The 21632-nt window shown below is 34.6% G+C and overlaps 1 protein-coding gene, 1 long non-coding RNA gene and 4 other non-coding genes across 6 annotated transcripts; 5 read left to right on the forward strand and 1 right to left on the reverse strand.

Moving 5' to 3' along the window:
- Positions 1-2817: 2817 nt before the first annotated feature.
- Positions 2818-7928, forward strand: LOC127096633 (uncharacterized). Its single transcript, XR_007792754.1, has 3 exons — positions 2818-2972; positions 6132-6289; positions 7498-7928. It is a non-coding gene; the product is annotated as an uncharacterized LOC127096633 (long non-coding RNA).
- TRNAP-UGG (transfer RNA proline (anticodon UGG)) lies at positions 4537-4608 on the forward strand. Its single transcript has one exon. It is a non-coding gene; the product is annotated as a tRNA-Pro (tRNA).
- Positions 5757-5828, forward strand: TRNAP-UGG (transfer RNA proline (anticodon UGG)). The gene has a single exon. It is a non-coding gene; the product is annotated as a tRNA-Pro (tRNA).
- Positions 7112-7183, forward strand: TRNAP-CGG (transfer RNA proline (anticodon CGG)). Its single transcript has one exon. It is a non-coding gene; the product is annotated as a tRNA-Pro (tRNA).
- On the forward strand, positions 7605-7676 carry TRNAP-AGG (transfer RNA proline (anticodon AGG)). The gene has a single exon. It is a non-coding gene; the product is annotated as a tRNA-Pro (tRNA).
- Positions 7929-17632: 9704 nt separating the features above from the next.
- On the reverse strand, positions 17633-21032 carry LOC127096634 (nucleobase-ascorbate transporter 4). The gene is made up of 14 exons (XM_051035182.1): positions 20629-21032; positions 20441-20538; positions 20167-20343; positions 19946-20046; positions 19763-19838; positions 19596-19655; positions 19332-19510; positions 19161-19257; positions 18928-19014; positions 18790-18848; positions 18592-18683; positions 18404-18481; positions 18067-18227; positions 17633-17975 (listed from the first exon to the last, which is right to left on the reverse strand). Exons 1-14 carry the CDS (start codon positions 20765-20767, stop codon positions 17757-17759), a joined length of 1623 nt encoding a protein of 540 aa, XP_050891139.1. The 5' UTR covers positions 20768-21032; the 3' UTR covers positions 17633-17756.
- Between the last annotated feature and the right edge of the window lie 600 nt (positions 21033-21632).

Below are 21632 nucleotides of genomic sequence, written 5' to 3' on the forward strand. Positions count from 1 at the left end.
CACATGCAACTATTAAATGATTTCAGAGTTGATAGAACTAATGCATTGAGGTACAAAATTTATTATTCGAATGAGCACTACCTTTTGAGATTGTCAGCTTCGTGCCGGAAGAGGAGTGATTCTTGGGAGATTGGATCCATGGGTCCAGTTCACACATGCATGCTGACAAACCCAATGCAAGATCATCGGAAACTAAGCTCTCAGCTAGTATGCGATGAAATATTGTCTGTCATTGGCGACAGTCCGTCGTTAAAGGTGAGTATAATAATCTCGCATATTCGGGCAGAGTACCAGTACACTCCATCATATAGGAAGGCATGGATAGCTAGGACAAAGGCTGTTGAAAAAGTGTTTGGCAATTGGGAGGAGTCTTACAAACAACTTCCAAAATACCTGTTGGCTCTAAAACAGTATGCTCCAGGTACTATTGTCAACTTGGAAATGTTACCCGCGTATAGACAAGACGGGACATGTGCTATTGGAAATGAAATATTCCACCATCTCTTCTGGGCGTATCAACCATGTATCATAGGTTTTTATTTTTGTAAACCTATTATACAAATTGATGACACATGGTTGTACGGGAAATACAAGGGAACATTACTGATGACAGTGACACAAGATGGCAACAACAACATTTTTCCAATCTCATTTGCCCTTGTTGAAGGGGAGACTGCTGAGGATGAAGTTTTTTCCTAAGAAATCTCTGATTGCACGTTGCACCATAACCTAACTTATGTTTGATCTCCGACAGACACCCTTCAATCATCAGTGCATATAATAACATTGATAATGGCTGGCAAGATCCTCCTTCGACGCATGTCTTCTGTATTAGACATATTACTCAGAATTTCATGCGGGAAATCAAAGATAAGACGTTGCGGAAGAAGGTTGTCAATGCAGTTTACACATTATTAGAACCTTATTTCAAACACTACCACGAAGAAATACGATTGTCAAACGCAGATGCAGTACGGTGGATCGACAGTATTCCATTGGAGAAGTGGACTAGGGCATACGACAACGGTCAACGTTGGGGCCACATGACAACAAATCTTGTGGAATCAATGAACTCTGTCTTCAAAGGCATCCATAACCTACCTATAACCGCTTTGGTGCAGACAACATATTTCAAGCTAGGGGCGCTATTTGAGATCAGACGTTTCAAATGAAGTTCAGTGTTGTAATCTGGGCAGTTGTTCAGTGATGCTTCAATGAAATTCATTAGACATGAAGCTGCCAAAGCAAACACACATGTGGTCACGGTGTTTGACCGCACTAAAGGTTGGTATAGTGTTGCCGAGTCCATGGATCACAATAAGGACATGCCGATGAGATAGTACAAAGTCGAACTAGATAGAGGTTGATGCGATTGCGGAAAGTTCCAAGCCTTTCGTACGCCATGCTCCCATGTCATTGCGGCATGTTCAAAGGTTCGAATGGATTCATCCTACTTGCTATCTGACGTTTACAAAGTCACCAGCCTATCAAATATTTATAAAATTAGTTTTTCCGTAGTAGCAAAAGAGGATTACTGGCCAGAATATCAAGGGGACATCGTCTGGCATAACGAAGTTATGCGAAGGAAGAAAAATAGTCGCCAAGAACCCACATTCGAACCGAAATGGATACGACGAACAAAGTAGTTAGATTATGTAGTTCATGTCGTCAGCCAGATCACAATCGTACTAACTGTCTTAGTGTTGGAACGAGCACAACCAGATAAATTCAAATGTACCTCTGTTGCAATATATGAAAAACTAAATTTATTTCATATTATACGTTTGTGAGGAAAATACCATTACATAAACAATAACACAAACAATTAAAACAACTATAATATAAGAACTATGCGATTACAACCATCAAAACAATTTTGAACATGTAATGTATCATCCTATGAACGTCTCGGTCAGTCTTAATATCCACCCATTCATGCACTTCTCCATTTTGGTTGAACGTGGACACAAGCCATTAGATTCTTCTAATCCTTTCACCATCTCCAATTTCTCCATCTAACCAACTGTTCAACGTCCGATTAAGACGTTCAAACGAATCTATATTCTAGAGTCAAATCTTTATCGGAGACGCAACAACGAAAAATATTAAATCGGCATTTCGCTTGTGATGTATTCAGACATGGTTAAAACACAAAAACTTGAAGGAGAGTGGAGTTGAATGAAAAAAAATATGGTAGTAGAGAAAGATTTTGTGTGAAAAATATTGCATCCAAGGCGAACTATTTATACAGATGAGATATAAAATGCACGCGCCAAGAGGCTAGGCGCCTAACATGTCAAGACATGCAGACACCATAGGCATTAGCGCCTCCTCATGAGATACAATGCAGGCGCCAAAAGCATTGACGTCTCCTCATGAGGCTTCCAATGCAGGCGCTTCCTATTGGTACCAAACGCATGCGCCAGTTCATTTGACACATCTTCTTTTAAATGTGGTTATTTTGAATAAAATTTTGAAAATTTTATTATTTTGAAATTATTTTTGAAAATGTGGGTTATTTTAAAAAAAAATTGTGTATATCATATAAGAAAGCCAAATACTTCCGAGTTATTTCAAAACAAAAAATATTCCTGAAAAACAAAGTAAAATAAACAATTATAAAAGAAAAATCTGAAGAGTTTGATTAGTTCTGTTTTGTAACTATTTAAAGATATCGATACAAGATTATGAGTTTAAATTCAAACATCCTATTTATTTACCTGAATTTTAACTACTAAATTACTTTAAAAAAAATTGCAGTTTGAATTAAAGATAAAAAAAAGATTTTAAATGTATTTTATAAAGGTTAAACCGAAACACAAATTGCATATTGGCATTACCCTCCAGATATTTTCTTTGTTGAGTGAAACAGTGAAACCCTTATCTTGCTTCTTCCGTCTCTTATCATCAGCACGGACGGACACATGCATTATTGCAGCAGAACTTTGAATTTCAACATTACATTCAATCAGGTTATTCATCTTCTCCAATTGCATCAGTCAGCTTCGTCTTTTCTTGTTTATTCAAAGCTTTTAACTCCTTTTTATCCAATATATGCCCTTTAACTGTTTGTTGAAATGTTTCTTCCAACTGTTTCTATATATATTTATTTACATGTTGGAAGTGGGATTGTACAAATGTGATTTTTGGTGTAGGGCACTGTAAATACTCATGAATTCACTTTCTAAATATATTGAAGGTTAGAGTCACAAATGGGATAGAAAAATGGTCTTAATAGTGGTTATAACTTGCAACCGGTTGAGAGCAATGTAGGACTTCCAAAGTAACACTGCTCAAAATAAGTTCTAATTCCTTAGGCAAGTTAATGTTATCTAAAACATGAATGAACACTAATTTTTTCGAACACATGCGAACAACTCTATATTCCTAAGGTAATTATCTCAACAGCCATAAGGAACTTTAATTTATGTTCCTCCTTCACGTAGATTTGGTCGTATTCTGATTTTAAATCAGGCTTAGAAAAACTTGGGCTTCCTCTAGCTCAATCATAGGTATTAAGAATTTGTATGGTTTGAATGACGTAGCCGATTCAGCCATAGTTGGTTCTCTCAATACTGGTATTGTTGATGTTCCTCTAACTTCCATCAACAAATGTAATTCTTTGAAATTAGCTCTGATCTCCCTCAAACTACCTAGTCAACCATTCCACTTCTAACACAACTGCTGTCCGTACCAGTTCAGCCATGAAAAGTTCTGTTGAACTAGAAAATTTTGCTACTGCATATTGCTTTTGTGTCTGTCCCCTACTTCCACACAATACTCGAGGGTTTCTTTAACCGCTGAGCTTAATTATCCGACTAGCTTGCCGTCTCTGAAGTTATGAGATGCTCTCATTGTCAACCAAAATCCTCACCTTCCTTCCATCTGGCATTATATTCAATGAAATCTATACAAACTTGCACTCCAGCCTCCTATGTGCCTCCATGTGCTCTTTGAGTCCTTTTTTTCATCACATCCAAGAGACCAAAACAAAGCCTATGTTCCCTTTTATCTTACAACTCAGCTCCCAATAGTGTTCAAGCTCCCCCAATTCTACCCTTGCACCCCTCTCCCTGCGTATTACTTGATCTGCTTCTTTCTGAGTTACTTCCTGCACCCCTTTTCTGACCTTGAGCCTTGTTTTTTCCTTCATATGTAGCTGTCCTGGAAGAAGGATAGTTCCCTGATATCACTCCCATCTTTCTTGGTTAGCAGCATTCCACTGTCTCAGGAATTGGGAGCAGATACAGAAATCCAAGTGCAGCATCAATCTCAGCATTGTTGGCCTTGCATTGCTTCATCAAAGTGGTTTCTGATGTATAGTTTGATTTCCATATTGCACTTTTTTTTTTGCTTCAGTCTTGATCAGAATGAATGAATGATGAGATCCTATTGGATATAGATATCAAAAATAAATCTTGTCATCCACTTGTTTAGTGATGACATATATAGGGAAATAAGAGGTATGTACTCCAATTTTCCCCCTAAAATAATTGTGCCAACTAAGTTATTTAACTACTGAAACTTTTCATATCAGGGCATTTGGTCTAGTGGTATGATTCTCGCTTTGGGTGCGAGAGGTCCCGAGTTCGATTCTCGGAATGCCCCTTTTGAAGGTTAGGAGTTTAGTTTTTCAATAATTTAGTGAAATACTAATAAGCATCCGTTTTTATTTATTTATTTGTTTTTAAGATCTGGAAGCTGTCAAGTTTGACTTACTGGTGTGTCTGTGTAGTACTAGTTGTTAAAACATCAGAGACTGCATGTGAATGCCATGTTGCTTATAGAAGTCTGTTGCAATATTTTATCAAACTTTTGCTTTAAAGATAAATCCAAAGTTAATACCAGAATCACCAGAATCATCATACCATAAATGTTATGTGTAGACTCTCTTTGATTCTTTTTTTGTGTGGCATAAACCAAAGTATCCTTGTCTGGAACTTCATAAGTATGAGATCATTTAAGAAGTTGGCCTCTTCTATTAATTATTTTTCTAAATACACTGATTAAGAATCTAATCCTCAATCAAATAGTTTAAGAATTCAAGTATTTAGTACTTGTGCCACATTGTGGGGGCTTTTTAATTGGTTTTTGTCCTTGTATTTGCTGTATTTTTTGCAGTGTTTATCTTGCTTCTCCTTGCTTTCCCGGGTGTATTTTTTTGGTACTTCTTGTGCCAATCTTGCGCTTTGGTACTCTGTTGGAGACTTTCTTGATTTCTCCTTTTATTATTTGCCTTTCACAAAAAAAACTTAGAAAACCATGATAGCTTCGTCCAGTGGTCTCATTATCATAAGAAGACACAGAACCAGCATGTACTTAGCAGCTAGTTGCTGTTGGCATCAATGAGATATTGATGAAGTAACAATTGCTTGAATCAATCTAATCAAAATCACATATTTTTGTGTTCTAAGCAACATAGTAACAAAATCACACACACTAAGTGCATAGAAAATGTTTTTGGTATCAAAGAGGTTTCTGATGTATAGTTTGATTTGCATATTGCATTTATTTATCTGACACAAAAGACCTACAGTATTCGATGTTGATAACATTTTGATTTCAATGTTTTTTTTGCTTCAGTATTGATCAGAATACATAATGAGATCCTATTGGATATGGATATTACAAATAATTCTTGTCATCCACGTGTTTACTGATGAGATGTAGTGAAAATAAGAGGTCTGTACTTCAAAATTTTCCCCTAAAATAATTGTCCCAACTAAGTTATTTACAAACTAAAATTTCCAACATCTGGGCATTTGGTCTAGTGGTATGATTCTTGCTTTGGGTGCAAGAGGTCCCGAGTTCGATTCTCGGAATGCCCCATTTTATTGTTTTGAAGTTGTGGATGTTTGCCCTTGTTAATTGTTTAATTCAATATGAATAAGCTACAGATTTATTTTCATATTTGTTTAGGATATAGAAACTGACAAGCTTGACTTGTTTTCTGGTTTATTTGTTAAATAATAATTAGGCTTGTTTTATTGGTGGAAAGTTCAACTTTCATGTGAACTTCAGAATGAATTTTTCATTACCTATTTTAAAAAAACATTGTTTATGAAGCCAAATAGATGATAACATTGGAAATAGTCATTTTTGTATTATGCTAAAAGAAATTAGTAATGCAGGTGCTACATGAAAAGAAGGAAATATTTTGATTAATACATAAGAGAGGTGCTTCCGATTGAGGTTATGTATCATTGGAAATTAATCTGTTCGATTCTATGTGGAGATCGAAAGAAGTTGAAGAAACCAAGTTTGATGTAGAAAATCTGAAGTCTAAATGGTAAAGATGTTTTTTTCGACAACTTAATTCTAGTAATTTGCCATTTAAATTTCTTTTCGCTCATTATTTAACTCCCTACTGCTGTAAACTAGGACTTGACATTTAACTCACTATCATTTCTTTTTCGCAAGGCGTAAATTGTATGGGCATTATTTCATCTTTTATTAGATAAATAAGTGTAATGAACAATTTGATTGCATCATTAAGTTATTCTTTAACTTTTCATAAAGTAAATATTTGAGTAGTCCGCGCAATGCGCGGGTTTATATCTTGTAATGTGTAGTCGCCAAACTTAAGTCCTAATATGACAAACTCTTACTTTTGTAATCTCAATTGACAGATAATTTTGTTTTATAATAATATGAAAAAATTGCATTGTTATATGATATAAAGTGGACATCAAAAAGCCAACAATAAAATACTCTGGGTAGGGTAGAAAACTAGCACCTATTGTAGATAATGTGGTTAAATATCGATTTAGGTGGTTTGAACATGTAGGGAGGAAATCTTTAAATTCTATACAAGAAGAATAGATCCTATGTATAGTGGTGACAAAATTGCTAGATGTAGAGAAATACCATGAAATACTACTCTGACAAAACTATTAAGAAATGCATAGAGAACCATTTTTGCTATATATATATATGATCTGATCTATGTTATTAGTTATAACATTCTGATGACTTTTGAGCAACTTCATGTAGTGGGACGAAACAGATTGTTGTTGTATAATAATGTGAAAATATTAGATGGATTGGCCATTTTCTTTTTAATTTCAACTGTGAACTGGAAATGTATAATTGGCAATGCAGCCCTCACTCAGGGCATTTGGTCTAGTGGTACGATTCTCGCTTCGGGTGCGAGAGGTCCCGAGTTCGATTCTCGGAATGCCCCTTTTTGAAGATGAATAGGAATTAATTACTAATAAGCATCAGGTTTTAAAGTTTTTGTCATAGAGGAGTGTTGTGAGTCATAGTTTATGAAACTTAAACTTTAAAGAAAAATCGAAAATAAAAACTGGATGATCATAAATAATATATGAAGTATTTTTTGAAACACTGATTAAGAAGTTTAAGGACTCAAGTATTTAGTACTTGTGTTGTGTGGGACTATGTTAGAGCAGGCACATAAGCAGCATCTAGTTAGCAGCAGGTTGCTGTTGGCATCACTGAAATGTTGAACAAGTAACTAACAATTGTGTTTTTCAGATAAGCTTGCAATCTTACAATACAACTGCAGCAGACTGTGTGGTATGCATAGACAATTTAACCAGTAAACAACAGATTGATTTTACCTGATTCACTCTCTCAAATATGGGCATTTGGTCTAGTGGTATGATTCTCGCTTAGGGTGCGAGAGGTCCCGAGTTCAATTCTCGGAATGCCCCATTTTTTGAATGTTTCTTGCTTCTGCTGTCTCTTATCAACATGGACACTGTATTGCATCAGAACTTGAATTTGAATATTACTTTACATCAGGTTGTGTCTCACAGCTGACTTCATCTTTTCATACTTATTAAAATCATTTGGCTTTTAATTGAATATGTCATGTTCGATGGATCAATCATTTTCTTTTTAATTTAGTAATGGAAATGTAAAGGGGACATGTGGTAAAAATAAGAGGTCTGAATTCAATTTTTGTCAAAAATAATTGTCTGAACTGACTAATTTAGGCATTCACTAACAAAGCATTTTCATATTAGGGTATTTGCTTTAGTGGTATTATTTTTGCTTAGGGTGATAGAGGTCGTGAGTTCCATTCTTGGAATGCCTTCTTTTTGAAGTTTAAGAGTATAACTTTTCAGTATTTTAGTCAAATACAAATAAATATGGACAACTGAGATCAGAGCAGAATAAGAACTTCAGTTTTTTGGTCAAATAATACAAATTGACGCAAAAAATGAAAATGCTGACAATAAAATCAATAATAATTCTTCTGGTCATCTTTTAGATCTTCTCAAGCTATCCTCAGGTGAGAGGCAGGAATGTAATCCCAAGAACTAAAACAAAAAAGATAATTTGGCAGGAGAAACAATGGAGATTGAATGTTAAGATAAGACTTAGAAATGAACCAAATTTAGTATCATCTTTATTCTATTGCAAATACTGATTCATTTTTTAGAATTTATTATTGAAGGGAAAGATGAACTTAAGAGTTCTATAATGGTGAAAATGAAAAATGAAATGATAATTCAGAGATCAAGAACTCTTGTTTTAGAGCAAAGCTAATATTTTCTAATAATATATATGAGCGCCTCTCTGCTTCCCTTCCTTTTCTTTTATAACAAAAATTCTCTAACATCAAAGAATGTCTTATCTTAACTAACTCTTACTTCACTTATTTTACAACCTTTTGAAATGTTCATATGTCTAGGTGTCCTATTAGTAACATTCGTTTTTTAATGGGGTGTTGGACTAGCTTGCAAGTGAGCAGGTGGGAATAGGTCAGACAGACCTACTATAGTCTGACATTTTTAATAAAAAGTTTAAATTTAGATTTTTTTTTAAAAGCATATTTAATTAAATAGGTTAAACTTAACTAAATATTCTATAAAAGGTCATGTTATCTTTTTAATAAAATTGATAAAATAGATTATTTAAAATCCTTAATGTGAAATAGACTTTTAAAAAGACTTTCAAGTCATACCGAATTTTTAAAAAGGTCAAGACAGAGAAGGAAAAAAAAAAAGAAGAGATTATAATAGGTTATAGGCTAAGCTCAGACCTTAAAAGTTTATCCTAGGGCAAACTCATATCTTCTAAAGTCTGACATATTTCCATCTTTAGTGAGCAGTTCTAAGTGTTGTAAATTATTAACAATTAATAATATTGAGTGTGTTGCAAAATGACAAGAAAAATATTCAAGTGAAGATTAATTTTTTAATTCAAAAATAGTAGATTTGAATTCAGAATAGGCAACATTTGTGAAGTGTTGCAGTAGGTTTGAATTTGGAAATATGCAACACTTCGTGAAGTGTTGCAGAATGCGAAATAGTACAACCTTTGAAAACTATTGTTGTAGGCGAACAATGCAATATTTGGTAAAAATGCGGATGTATACGAAATAGTGCAACGTTTGAAAAGCGTTGTTGTCTGCAAAACAATGGAGCACTTAGCAAAAATGTTGCTGAAAGTGTGTGTTTAATCAATGGTTGCAACCTTATGAAACAACACAAGTTTGACCTATAAATGGATTATTCTGGATTCAGAAAAAGACATTAGAAAAACCTATCTTCTTGAGAGTGCTTGAAATACTTATAAGAAAAATGACATCGTTCACGATTCTAACATCAATCCATTCGATTTATAATTCAATTTTCTAACAATCTTATAAGTTTTGCAAATAATGACAACCAAAGCTTTCGTTTCAAATATCAAAGTGACAAATCAAGAACACTAGAAGAAATAGTACTGGAAATTAGAACAATGTGAAAATCATAAAATCAAGATTCAATGTAAAAATCATAAAATCAAGACCCAAAATCAAATTTTACTTATAGTTGGCATCAAAGTAAATGATTACCGATATTATAATTTTTTGATAATTATTAATTGATTGAGATGCATAATATTAATAATAAATGATCATAAATTTTTTGAATATTCACAATATATCAATTAATTATATTTTATAGTAAGTAATTATTTTACATACTTTATGATATTCATATAATTTTCATTTTAAATAGAAAAATTAGACAATGTGCAATACATATTACATACATCAATATCATCATTCCATTCAATACGAGAATAATTATGTGAAAATATATATACACTAATTTGATTCAACATTATTACAGCATGTTTGAATTATTATCTAACATATTGTAACAACAAAAATATATATATATATATATATATATATATATATATATATATATATATATATATATATATATATATATATATATATATATATATATATATATATATATATATATATATAATAGCATTTCAAACCGTAGCATATATAATTGTTACCTCCAATTAAATATGGGAACGGGGGCGAGGCTGGTCATGCCCCGCCCTATTGTTAGGGCTCAATTCTATTACTCTTACTCTAGTAGCAAATTCAAGGAGCAAATCCTTTCATCATGTGAAGATTTGAGTAATGGAAATGCATATTATACTACAAAATTGATGGGAATGACGTATAGTAATGCTCTTGTGGTGAAGATCAAACAACTCTGCATATTTGAAGTGTTACATTGTTTGGATTGTATTAAGTTTAAGTGTTTATATAACATATATTAACGCCACTAAATGTGAATTTGTGGGTTGGATACATTGTTTGGATTGTACTAAGTTTAAGTGTTTATGTAGCATATATTAACGCCACTAAATGTGAATTTGTGGACTGGATACATTGTTTGGATTGTACTAAATTTAAGTGTTTATATAGCATATATTAACGCCACTAAATGTGAATTTGTGGGTTGGATACATTGTTTGGATTGTACTAAGTTTAAGTGTTTATATAGCATATATTAACGCCACTAAATGTGAATTTGTGGACTGGATACATTGTTTGGATTGTCCTAAGTTTAAGTGTTTATATAACATATATTAACGCCACTAAATGTGAATTTGTGGACTGGATACATTATTTGGATTGTACTAAGTTTAAGTGTTTATATAGCATATATTAACGCCACTAAATGTGAATTTGTGGGTTGGATACATTGTTTGGATTGTACTAAGTTTAAGTGTTTATATAGCATATATTAACGCCACTAAATATGAATTTATGGGTTGGATACATTGTTTGGATTGTAGTAAGTTTAAGTGTTTATATAACATATATTAACGCCACTAAATGTGAATTTGTGGGTTGGATACATTGTTTGGATTGTATTAAGTTTAAGTGTTTATATAGCATATATTAACGCCACTAAATGTGAATTTGTGGGTTGGATAGATGGAAAACAAACATGGACCTTAACCTCAATAATATTCTTTAAAAAAAATTATATTAATTAATTTTCAAATAATTTTTTTTTTAAAAAGATAATTAAAATCATAATTTATTAATTAAAAAATATTAAATAATAAATTAATCTAATCATCACTGCCGCGTCATTAAAAATAATTTTTTATCCTAATCATCAAAATAGAAAATCCAAAAATACATTTAAGGCAAACTTATATCTATAAATAAATTTCAAATAAATAAATTATTCTCTTAAATTGTCTTATAAAACTTATATCAATAGAAAAATTTAAATGTTTTTAAAAAAAATAGACATATTCAAAGATGTTGGTGATTTTAGTATCATCAATGTATTTTAGTAGTAATGTGATTTACTACAGGCCGATGCAATTATGCGTTAAAGCTTGGAAACGAGTTAGGGGTAGTGCGGAGTGTATGCTCGTCAAGCCAACGTATAATTGAATGCGAATAATTGAAACGGGGTTCTAAGGGGCGAAGCCCCTGGTGGGGTGCGGGGCAGCGCCCTGTTCGAAATTTTCTTTTGAACAGTTGAATCCTTTCCCAACCGACGTAACCGTTTCTGAACAGTTGCGTCTTTTCGGTTTCTGTTATTGATCTCCTATATAAGGAGTCATTTGGCCTCAGTTTAAAAGACATAACGAAACCAAACTTTCTCTCTAGATTCCTGAACATTTCTCTTTGCCAGAAACAAATTGTTCTTCAAGAATTATCCCCACAAAGATTTCGTTAACCCAGGCAAGAATAGGGTCGAAATACTTTGTTCGGAAAGTGTACGAACACGATTCTTCGAAGTTATCCAGGATTATCATACCCGATTCTCTAACAAACGAACAAAGTAATTTCTGATAATCATGGCTGGAGGAAGCACCGTCAAGGAGATGACTACAAACTTCGGAAAATTGGACAAGTTTCAAGGACAAGACTTCAGGCGTTGGCAGAAGAAGATGCATTTCATGTTGACAACGTTGAAGGTGGTGCACGTCCTGTCTACACCGATTCCAGAACTTCTGGAGGAAGACACGGTTGAAAATCTGAGACGCAGATCAAAATGGGAGAACGACGACTACATATGCAGAGGGCACATTCTTAACGGCATGTCTAATCCCTTATTTGATATTTATCAAAACATAGAATCTGCAAAGGAATTGTGGGATTGTCTCGAATCCAAGTACATGGCAGAGGACTCATCCAGTAAAAAGTTCCTGGTAACCGATTTCAACAATTACAAAATGGTTGAATCGAGGTCTGTCATGGAACAATTCAATGAACTCCTCCGAATCCTTGGACAGTTCACACAACACGGATTGAAGATGGATGAAACAATATCTGTCTCAAGCATCATAGACAAGTTGCCTCCTTCGTGGAAGGATTTCAAACACAATCTGAAGCATGGAAAAGACGAACTGTCTTTGATCCAACTTGGAAGTCACTTGCGCATAGAAGAATCTCTAAGAGCGCAAGAGGATGACAAAGGAAAAGGCAAAGAAATTGCTGGACCCTCGGTTAATATGGTCGAAGAGAGTGGTAAGAACGGTAACAACAAAAACAAAGGAAAGAAGCGTGCTTTCAAGAACAATAAGGGCAGTTTCGGTGCTAACAAGAAACCGAAACTAGAATGCTGGAAGTGTGGCAAAACAGGCCACTTCAAGAAGGATTGCCGTTCCGGCAAAAAGCATGATAACGCGAATGCAAGTGGTTCAGGAAAGGGGTCTAAGGACCAATCCGAAAACCAAGGTCAGAAATCAATTCGTGATTTGAATAGTTTGATTAAACATCCGGTTTCACTGAATTCTGAAGCATTCTATGTGCAGGATGGTGCTATCGCGTGGTGGATTGATTCTGGCGCTACAACACATGTTTGCAAGGATCGTTTCTGGTTCAAGACTCTTGTTCCAGTGGAAGATGGTTCTGTCCTCTACATGGGAGATGATCACTTCGCTCCCGTTGAAGGCAAAGGAAACGTGGTGCTAGAATTCAGTTCTGGAAAGACTATTACTTTGTTTAATGTTTTGTATGTTCCTAAACTACGTAAGAATTTAATTTCTGGTCCTGTATTAAATAAGCTTGGATACAAGCAAGCGTGTGAATCCGATATATATGTTTTATCGAAGTCTGGTGTGTTTGTAGGATTTGGATATTATAATAATGGTATGTTTATGATGAATTTGAATGGAGTTCCTAATGATTCTGGTTCTGTATTTATGTCCTCTTCGAATGTTATCAATTCATCGTTATGGCATGCTCGTCTAGGACACGTAAATTATAAAAGAATGCATGAAATGTCTAAAGATGATTTAATTCCTGTTTTTGATAAAAATGTAGAAAATTGTAAAACTTGCATGTTAACAAAGATCACTAGGCAACCTTTTAAAAGTATAACAAGGAAATCTGTCATTCTTGAGTTGATACATAGTGATTTATGTGATTTGCATGCTACTCCATCATTAGGACATAAAAAATATTTTGTCACTTTCATAGATGATGCATCTAAATTCTGCTATGTTTATTTGCTGCACGCTAAGGACGAATCCTTAGATAAATTCAAAATTTATAAAACTGAAGTTGAAGTGCAACAGAATGTGTTGATTAAAACATTACGTACAGATAGAGGTGGTGAATATTATGATCCTGTATTTTTCCAATCTGTAGGAATCATTCATGAGACTACGGCACCTTATACACCTCAACAAAATGGTGTGGCTGAAAGGAAAAATAGAGTGCTTAAGGAAATGGTGAATGCCATGTTATCTTACTCTGGTTTGAGTTAAGGGTTTTGGGGAGAAGCTATGTTAACGGCTTGCTATTTGTTAAATAGGGTTCCTAATAAAAGGAACAAGACTATCCCATATGAACTTTGGTATAAGAAACGACCCAACTTAACATTTCTACGTGTTTGGGGTTGTAGGGCCGTGGTTAGACTCCCGGACCCAAAAAGGAAAACTTTGGGTGAAAAGGGTGTAACTTGCATCTTTGTTGGATATGCTGAGCACTCCAAGGCCTATAGGTTTTATGTTATAGAACCTAATGACTCGATTTCTATTAACATAATTATAGAATTGAGAGATGCCATATTTGATGAGAATTGTTTCTCTTCTATACCTAGACCAAAGGACTCTATACCTAATTCAGATGAATCTCTAAGGGATGATCATTCAAATGATGTGCCTAGTGAGACACTTGAACCCCGTAGGAGCAAAAGAGCTAGAAAATCTAGATCTTATGGATCTGATTTTCAACTATATTTAGTTGAGGGATCAAAGGATCAGATTGACACTCAATACTATTATTGCTATAGTATAGAGGAGGATCCAAGAACGTATGATGAAGCTGTGAAATCTCGAGATTCTGCTTTTTGGAAAGAAGCAATTGACGAAGAGATTGGTTCTATCATGGAAAATAATACTTGGGTATTATCTGATTTACCACCAGGTTACAAACCATTGGGTTGCAAATGGATCTTCAAAAAGAAGATGAAAGTCGATGGTACAATTGACCAGTTTAAAGCTAGATTAGTTATCCAAGGCTTCAGACAAAAGGAAGGGATTGATTATTTCGATACCTATGCTCCTGTTGCCCGTATCACTACTATTAGATTAGTGATTGCCTTGGCGGCTATTCATAATCTAGTGATTCATCAAATGGATGTCAAAACAGCATTTCTGAATGGTGATTTGGAGGAAGAAGTGTATATGAAGCAACCTGAAGGATTTGTAATGCCTGGTAATGAGCATAAAGTGTGTAAGCTAGTTAAGTCGTTGTATGGGCTGAAACAAGATCCGAAGCAGTGGCATCAAAAGTTTGATGAGGTTGTTTTGTCTAATGGTTTCATTCTAAACCAAGCTGACAAATGTGTATATAGCAAATTTGATACTTCCGGTAAAGGAGTTTTCATTTGTTTATATGTTGATGACATGTTGATCTTTGGCACCGACCAAAATCAAGTTGATAAAACGAAGAATTTCTTGTCATCAAAATTCTCCATGAAGGATATGGGAGAAGCAAACGTTATTCTTGGTATTGAGATTAAACGGGAGAATAAGGGGATTGTAATTACGCAATCTCATTACATTGAGAAAATACTCAAGAAGTTCAATTATGAAAGTTGTTCTCCAGTAAGTACTCCCATGGATCTGGGAGAAAAGCTTATGCCAAATACAGGTAAACCTGTGGATCAACTCGAATATTCAAAAGCTATAGGCTCTTTGATGTATGTTATGATTAGCACTAGACCGGATATTGCTTATGCGGTTGGAAAGTTGAGCAGATTTACTAGTAATCCTAGTAGACATCATTGGCATGCGATAACTAGGGTATTCAAGTACTTGAAGGGTACAATGAATTATGGATTGTCATATATGGGATTTCCTTCGGTGTTAGAGGGTTATTCGGATGCTAGTTGGATAAATAATGCTGAAGATTCATCCTCTACAAGTGGATGGGTGTTCTTGCTTGGGGGAGGTGTCATCTCATGGGCTTCCAAGAAGCAAACATGTATAACTGGTTCCACAATGGAATCTGAGTTTGTAGCATTAGCTGTTGCTGGTAAAGAAGCGGAATGGCTAAGGAATTTGGTATATGAGATTCCGATATGGCCTAAACCGATATCACCAATTTCTATCCGTTGTGATAGTACTGCCACATTGGCTAAAGCTTATAGTCAAATATACAATGAAAAGTCTAGACATTTGGGTGTTAGACATAGTATGATTAGGGAATTAATCATGAATGGGGTGATATCTATTGAGTTTGTTCGGTCGCAACAAAACTTAGCTGACCACTTGACGAAGGGGTTAGCTAGAGACTTAGTGAAGAAGTCGGTAATTGGGATGGGATTAAAGTCCATTTAAATCTATTAGCTATGCTCAATTCCCTTCTAATACAACATTGGAAGCAAAATTCAATGTGGAAAGATCATAGTTAGAGATTGGAGCAATTGTGTTTATCTTCCCGAGGTATGTGCTCAGACCTGCAAGTGATGGCTAGGTTGAATTATATCTTCTTAATGGTTCTTTTGGAAAATTGCAAATGCAGGTGCAAGATTAAAAGAATCACCTATGTGAGCATGAAGTTTTGTCGCTTCAAAAAGCTTGGACTTGGCTTCCTATATGCTTATTAATGGATAAGGACACATGGCTTGTAAAGTGTCAAGTATGAATAGTAGAGTATTGTAAGAAACATATGTGTACTATATCTTCAGACACTCAAATGGATTGACGGGTTCAATCGCTATAACACCCCGATTTTCGAGTATTTGGAATGTGTATTTGTACTAAGATGAAAATTCAATCGCAAGACATTTTCATTTATGCATTTGTTTGATCGTTATACCTGTGTGTTATACCCTTGTATATATTATTGTATATACTGAGTAAATCAAGGATTACACTAAAATGGGGGGGATTTGTTGGTGATTTTAGTATCATCAATGTATTTTAGTAGTAATGTGATTTACTACAGGCCGATGCAATTATGCGTTAAAGCTTGGAAACGAGTTAGGGGTAGTGCGGAGTGCACGCTCGTCGAGCCAACGTATAATTGAATGCGAATAATTGAAACGGGGTTCCAAGGGGCGAAGCCCCTGGCGGGGTGCGGGGCAGCGCCCTGTTCGAAATTTTCTTTTGAACAGTTGAATCCTTTCCCAACCGACGTAACCGTTTCTAGACAGTTGCGTCTTTTCGGTTTTTGTTATTGATCTCCTATATAAGGAGTCATTTGGCCTCAGTTTAAAAGACATAACGAAACCAAACTTTCTCTCTAGATTCCTGAACATTTCTCTTTGGCAGAAACAAATTGTTCTTCAAGAATTATCCCCACAAAGATTTCGTGAACCCAGGCAAGAATAGGGTCGAAATACTTTGTTCGGAAAGTGTACGAACACGATTCTTCGAAGTTATCCAGGATTATCATACCCGATTCTCTAACAAAAGAGACCTTTAACTCACAAACAATAAACTCAGAAATTACAATTTATAACGGAACCAACAAACAACTTTAAATAAGTTTATAACTTATTTAATAATAACTATTTTATTTAGAAGTTAACTTTTCTTTGTTAAATAAAAAAATTGAAAGCCTAAGATTCCTATCTTTTATTGCTTGGGCCTTAAGTCATAGATGCTCCGTATCAAACGTTTCACAGCTACACTCTAATCAAATAAGTGAACATGCAGACCAACCCATTGTTTGCATTTTTTCTATATGATTTTTCAATCTTCAAAGTAGTTAATTTAAATGTTGTTTAATGACTTTTAAAATTTTGTCTGTGATGAAGAAACATTTGAGTTCTTGTTAAAGAAAATATCATTTGAGTTAGGTCCAACCACACGATGCCGCACTAAGTAAAACCGAAGTTTTTATGAAAATTTTCTCAACCAAATTTTGGAATAATAATGTATAATAAGTAATCTGCATATAGAATATAACTTTAATCACACTTCCTACGAGTGTTGCTATAATTTGTCCCTTTTCTGCACATACTAGTTTGCTAGATATATACTATAGAAGAGTGCTGCAGTTAATATGAAGGGAAAAAACTGCTAAGTTTGAAAGGCAATGCATAGAACTCTTCACTTCTGATATCCTGATTGAAGTTCCTGAATTTCTCCCACCAGTGTCTCCCACTGTCTCGGCGAGTCGAGGCGTGTGCGCGGCTCATTGTGGAATCCAATAAGTAAGCAACTAGAATTGCCACAGTTGCTGGAGATGAGAAAATCACTTGCACTATATTGTTGAACTGTGTTTTATGATAAAATTGTAATCAGAATCAAAGATGGGATTATTTATAGGCTAGCATAAGGAAATTTTTCTGGTAAGATTTTATGTACCGAAGTGGAGCCGGTGTGAACCGGGCCGTGTCCAGATAGGGCCAGATATTCGTTGAAATACTGTGGAACGGATAGACCGATGAAGAGAGAAAAGCCGACGATGAACATTGATCGGTTGCTATTTAGGTTGCAGAACTGGAGAAAGCCAAGTCCAGCTGATGCTGTTCATCACAGAAGAAACATTACATTCAAATCAGAAAGGATTCGACATTTTAAACGAACAAAACAATGCAATGCAATGCATGAAATTGGTATTGTAAATACATTTTACATGTCGAGTTTCATTGAAATTACTCATTTGATATGAAATTATCGATAACGGATTAATCATACATACCGACGTAGGCAAAGAGGACACAATAAACAGCTGCTATTATTGGTAATGGTATTGCCGCAATCACTGCTCCAAATTTACCTGAAATTGTTCAATACAAACACATGACAAGTGTTTCACCATCATCGGTAATAATACATCAGAATACTTAGAAATTTGCAGAAAGGGGCGACGAAATTGAACTGTAATACCAAATATAGAGAAAAAGAACATGAATCCAGCTGATATTTGAATGACTCTCCGACTCCCGACTCGTGTTAGACCCAACAGTCCTGCATTTTGGCTTAAGTCCAAGAAAAGGAAAGACGGTTAGAAAATTTCAACATCACAGTCTAAGAATTATTTGGCAATAGCTAGTGGGAGGATTTTTTAAGGGCAACAAAATGTACACTGATGCAGCGGATCCAGTTGCCGCGCCAAAAATGCCATCCAGAAAAGTGCCTATACCCTGAAATCATCAATCTTCAACACATTAGTATAACTTTCAAGAACTAATAAGTCCATGTATTGTAAAATAATGACAGTACCAGCCAGCCAACGCCACGGCTTAGTACAGAAGGTGGAACAGGTGTTGCACTGCCAAATCTCGACGCTGCGATGAATGTCCCAGTTGACTGTCCACAATGCCATATTGATTATGACACACATTGTCATACAGGAAATATTGTCACGGCTAGCTTTTGTGATCGTTATATCTAAAAATATACAAAAACTATCCGCGCATAAATTAGTCTACATTTAGAAGAAGATTAGGGCAAACCTCTACAATGGCAACAAGAGAAGCAGCAATCATTGCAAAAATATCACCGGCGTTGAAAGAAGGGGTTCCCCATTGCAACGGATACGGGAGACTTATCCTGCGCAGATGTACAAAACCTAATTAAAACGGATACTATTCATTGTAAGAGTTGCAAAGCTATTAAGCACTGACCAACGAGCTGCGGTGATCAACCCAGATCGGTCAGTACGGCAATTGAATTGAGTCAGCTGTGGTCTTTTATTATATGCACCGGCCGCGGTCAGAATTTCAGCAAATAGCCAAGCAATTCCAATTGTGACTATGATTGCAACGCGGTCGACTCCTTTTGATCTCATCTTTTGTGGAATGTACTGCAAGGACATTCGTTTAACGAAAGTTGAACGATCAATTTAAAATGTTGAGCTATTTCAAAATGACAAAAGGAAAGTAACATACTTGGGATAGGATGACCAGAATCACCAATGCAGGGAGACCGATTTCAACGCAATCCGCCAACTACAGAAATCAAAGGAAAACCAAAGAATATGGTTGTTAAACAATGAAGCATTAGATTAAAGAGATTTAGCAACAAAACCCAAATAAAAAAAGTGTAATGTGTATACTCTTGGAAACCATAGGACAAAGAATCCTAGGCCGGTTAGAGTGACAAGAGGAACCGCGCTGAGAGGGCTTAGAAACCTGCAAAACCAATCAGCAACATTGATCAAAGAAGCCAAATGCACAATTAGTATCAAAAGACATAATCAAATTTCATGTTCATGTTCATGTTCATGTTCATATTCTACCTTGCGAAAATCCCCCAGAATCCGAAAAAGCCAATCATGATTTGAACAAAAGAAGCAATAATCAAAGCCCCTTGTATGGCTCTCATCGAACGTCTAAATCTCTGAAAAATTAAACCAAGAATCAATCAACCAACATCAGTGACATGCAAAAACATTATTCTCCAAGCTAATCAAAACCATCCATTTCTAAGTAAACAATCTATGAATATGGTCCCACAAACCTCATGCGGATCAGGGAACAGACTCATTCTGGTTGACAAAGCAACAGAAATAGCAGGAATGAGAAAAGAAAACGACGCTCCTACAACCACAGGAAGCCTTGTTCCAAACCAAGTCTGCAACAATGTCTTAATACCTCCAACAAACAGTAGTGTTTGTATCATCTCAGCTTTTTCCACCTACATTTTTCCCCAAAACAAAAACTCAAGTTCAAATCAAAATAAACAAAATCAATAAATAAAAATTCCAAAAAATAAATAATAATAATTTGATTACATTGCCACCACCCATCAAAGGAACAAGTACAGTTGAAACAATGACAATGGTTCCAAGCATAACAAGGTAGTGTTGAAACGCAAGTAAAATCCCATCAGCTGCAAATGTAATAAAACCACTGAAACTATAACAAAGGTAGAAACTTTATCTTAAACGAAAAATGGGTTTTAACAAAAGGGGTTACTTACGCCATGAAGGTGAGCTTGTAACACAGTAATCAACACCAGGAAGTTGATCCTTGACAGGATGTGGTTGAAACTCATCAACTTTTCCTCCTCCTCCTCCTCCTCCTCCTCCACCACCACCACCACCTTCACCTGCTGCCATTGTATCTCTCTCTTTCTCTTTCTTTGTTGTTCACTTTGTGTATATAGCAATGTTTCTTAATATAGTGCAAAGAATAAAAAGCAGTTTTGTGTACTATTTTTCCAAAACGAAACGTTCATAGAGAGAGAGAGAGTGGAAATGATGAGTAGAGTAGGCAGCAACGTTGTGACTCTATAACGAGGATTGTATTTGTGGATGCAACAACGATATTTGCAAATGAATCATTTTGGTGAAGTGTGTCATTTTCTTTGGTTGGTACTCCTAATATTATTTTTTTGTCTTTTGTGTATTGTTCTTAATAATCCTTAATTTTATGTTGTTTTGTTTGTTGGGTGAGTGGTAATTTTTACAATGGTTGGAATACCAAACGTTGAATATTGTTATTATTTCTATTGTTCATAATCTTTGCATGATGTATGAATTTTCATTATTGCAATTTCTTCTCAACCAAGGCACTTTGTTTCTCATGGATTGAAAAGGAACTTTTAATTACAAAATTACTTTTTATAAAATAAAAATTAGGTTTAATTAGCCCTTCAAAATTTCTAGATTTTAGCCTTTTAAATTTTAATTGTTTGATTTTTAGCCTTTCAAATTTGTCTACTTTTATATTTGATAGTCCATATATATATATATATATATATATATATATATATATATATATATATATATATATATATATATATATATATATATATATATATATATATATATATATATATATATATATATATATATATATATATATATATATATATATATATATATATAATCTCGCCTACATCGCATTAAAAAAATTAAGTCAAAGCATCATAAAAAAAAATACTGATGTGATAAAAAAAACTTTCCCAATGAAACAATAAGT

This window comes from Lathyrus oleraceus, chromosome 6 (assembly GCF_024323335.1).
Source record: "Lathyrus oleraceus cultivar Zhongwan6 chromosome 6, CAAS_Psat_ZW6_1.0, whole genome shotgun sequence".
Taxonomy (NCBI): Eukaryota; Viridiplantae; Streptophyta; class Magnoliopsida; order Fabales; family Fabaceae; genus Lathyrus; species Lathyrus oleraceus.

Excerpts from the sequence above, each read along its gene's own strand:
- LOC127096634 (XM_051035182.1), bottom strand. The coding sequence starts at position 20,767 with ATGGCAGCAGGTGAAGGTGGTGGTGGTGGTGGAGGAGGAGGAGGAGGA. Across the intron at positions 19,258-19,331 it reads TTGATCACCGCAGCTCGTTG|GATAAGTCTCCCGTATCCGT; the intron begins GTCAGTGCTTAA and ends ACATCTGCGCAG. Across the intron at positions 18,228-18,403 it reads TGTCCTCTTTGCCTACGTCG|CATCAGCTGGACTTGGCTTT; the intron begins GTATGTATGATT and ends TGTGATGAACAG.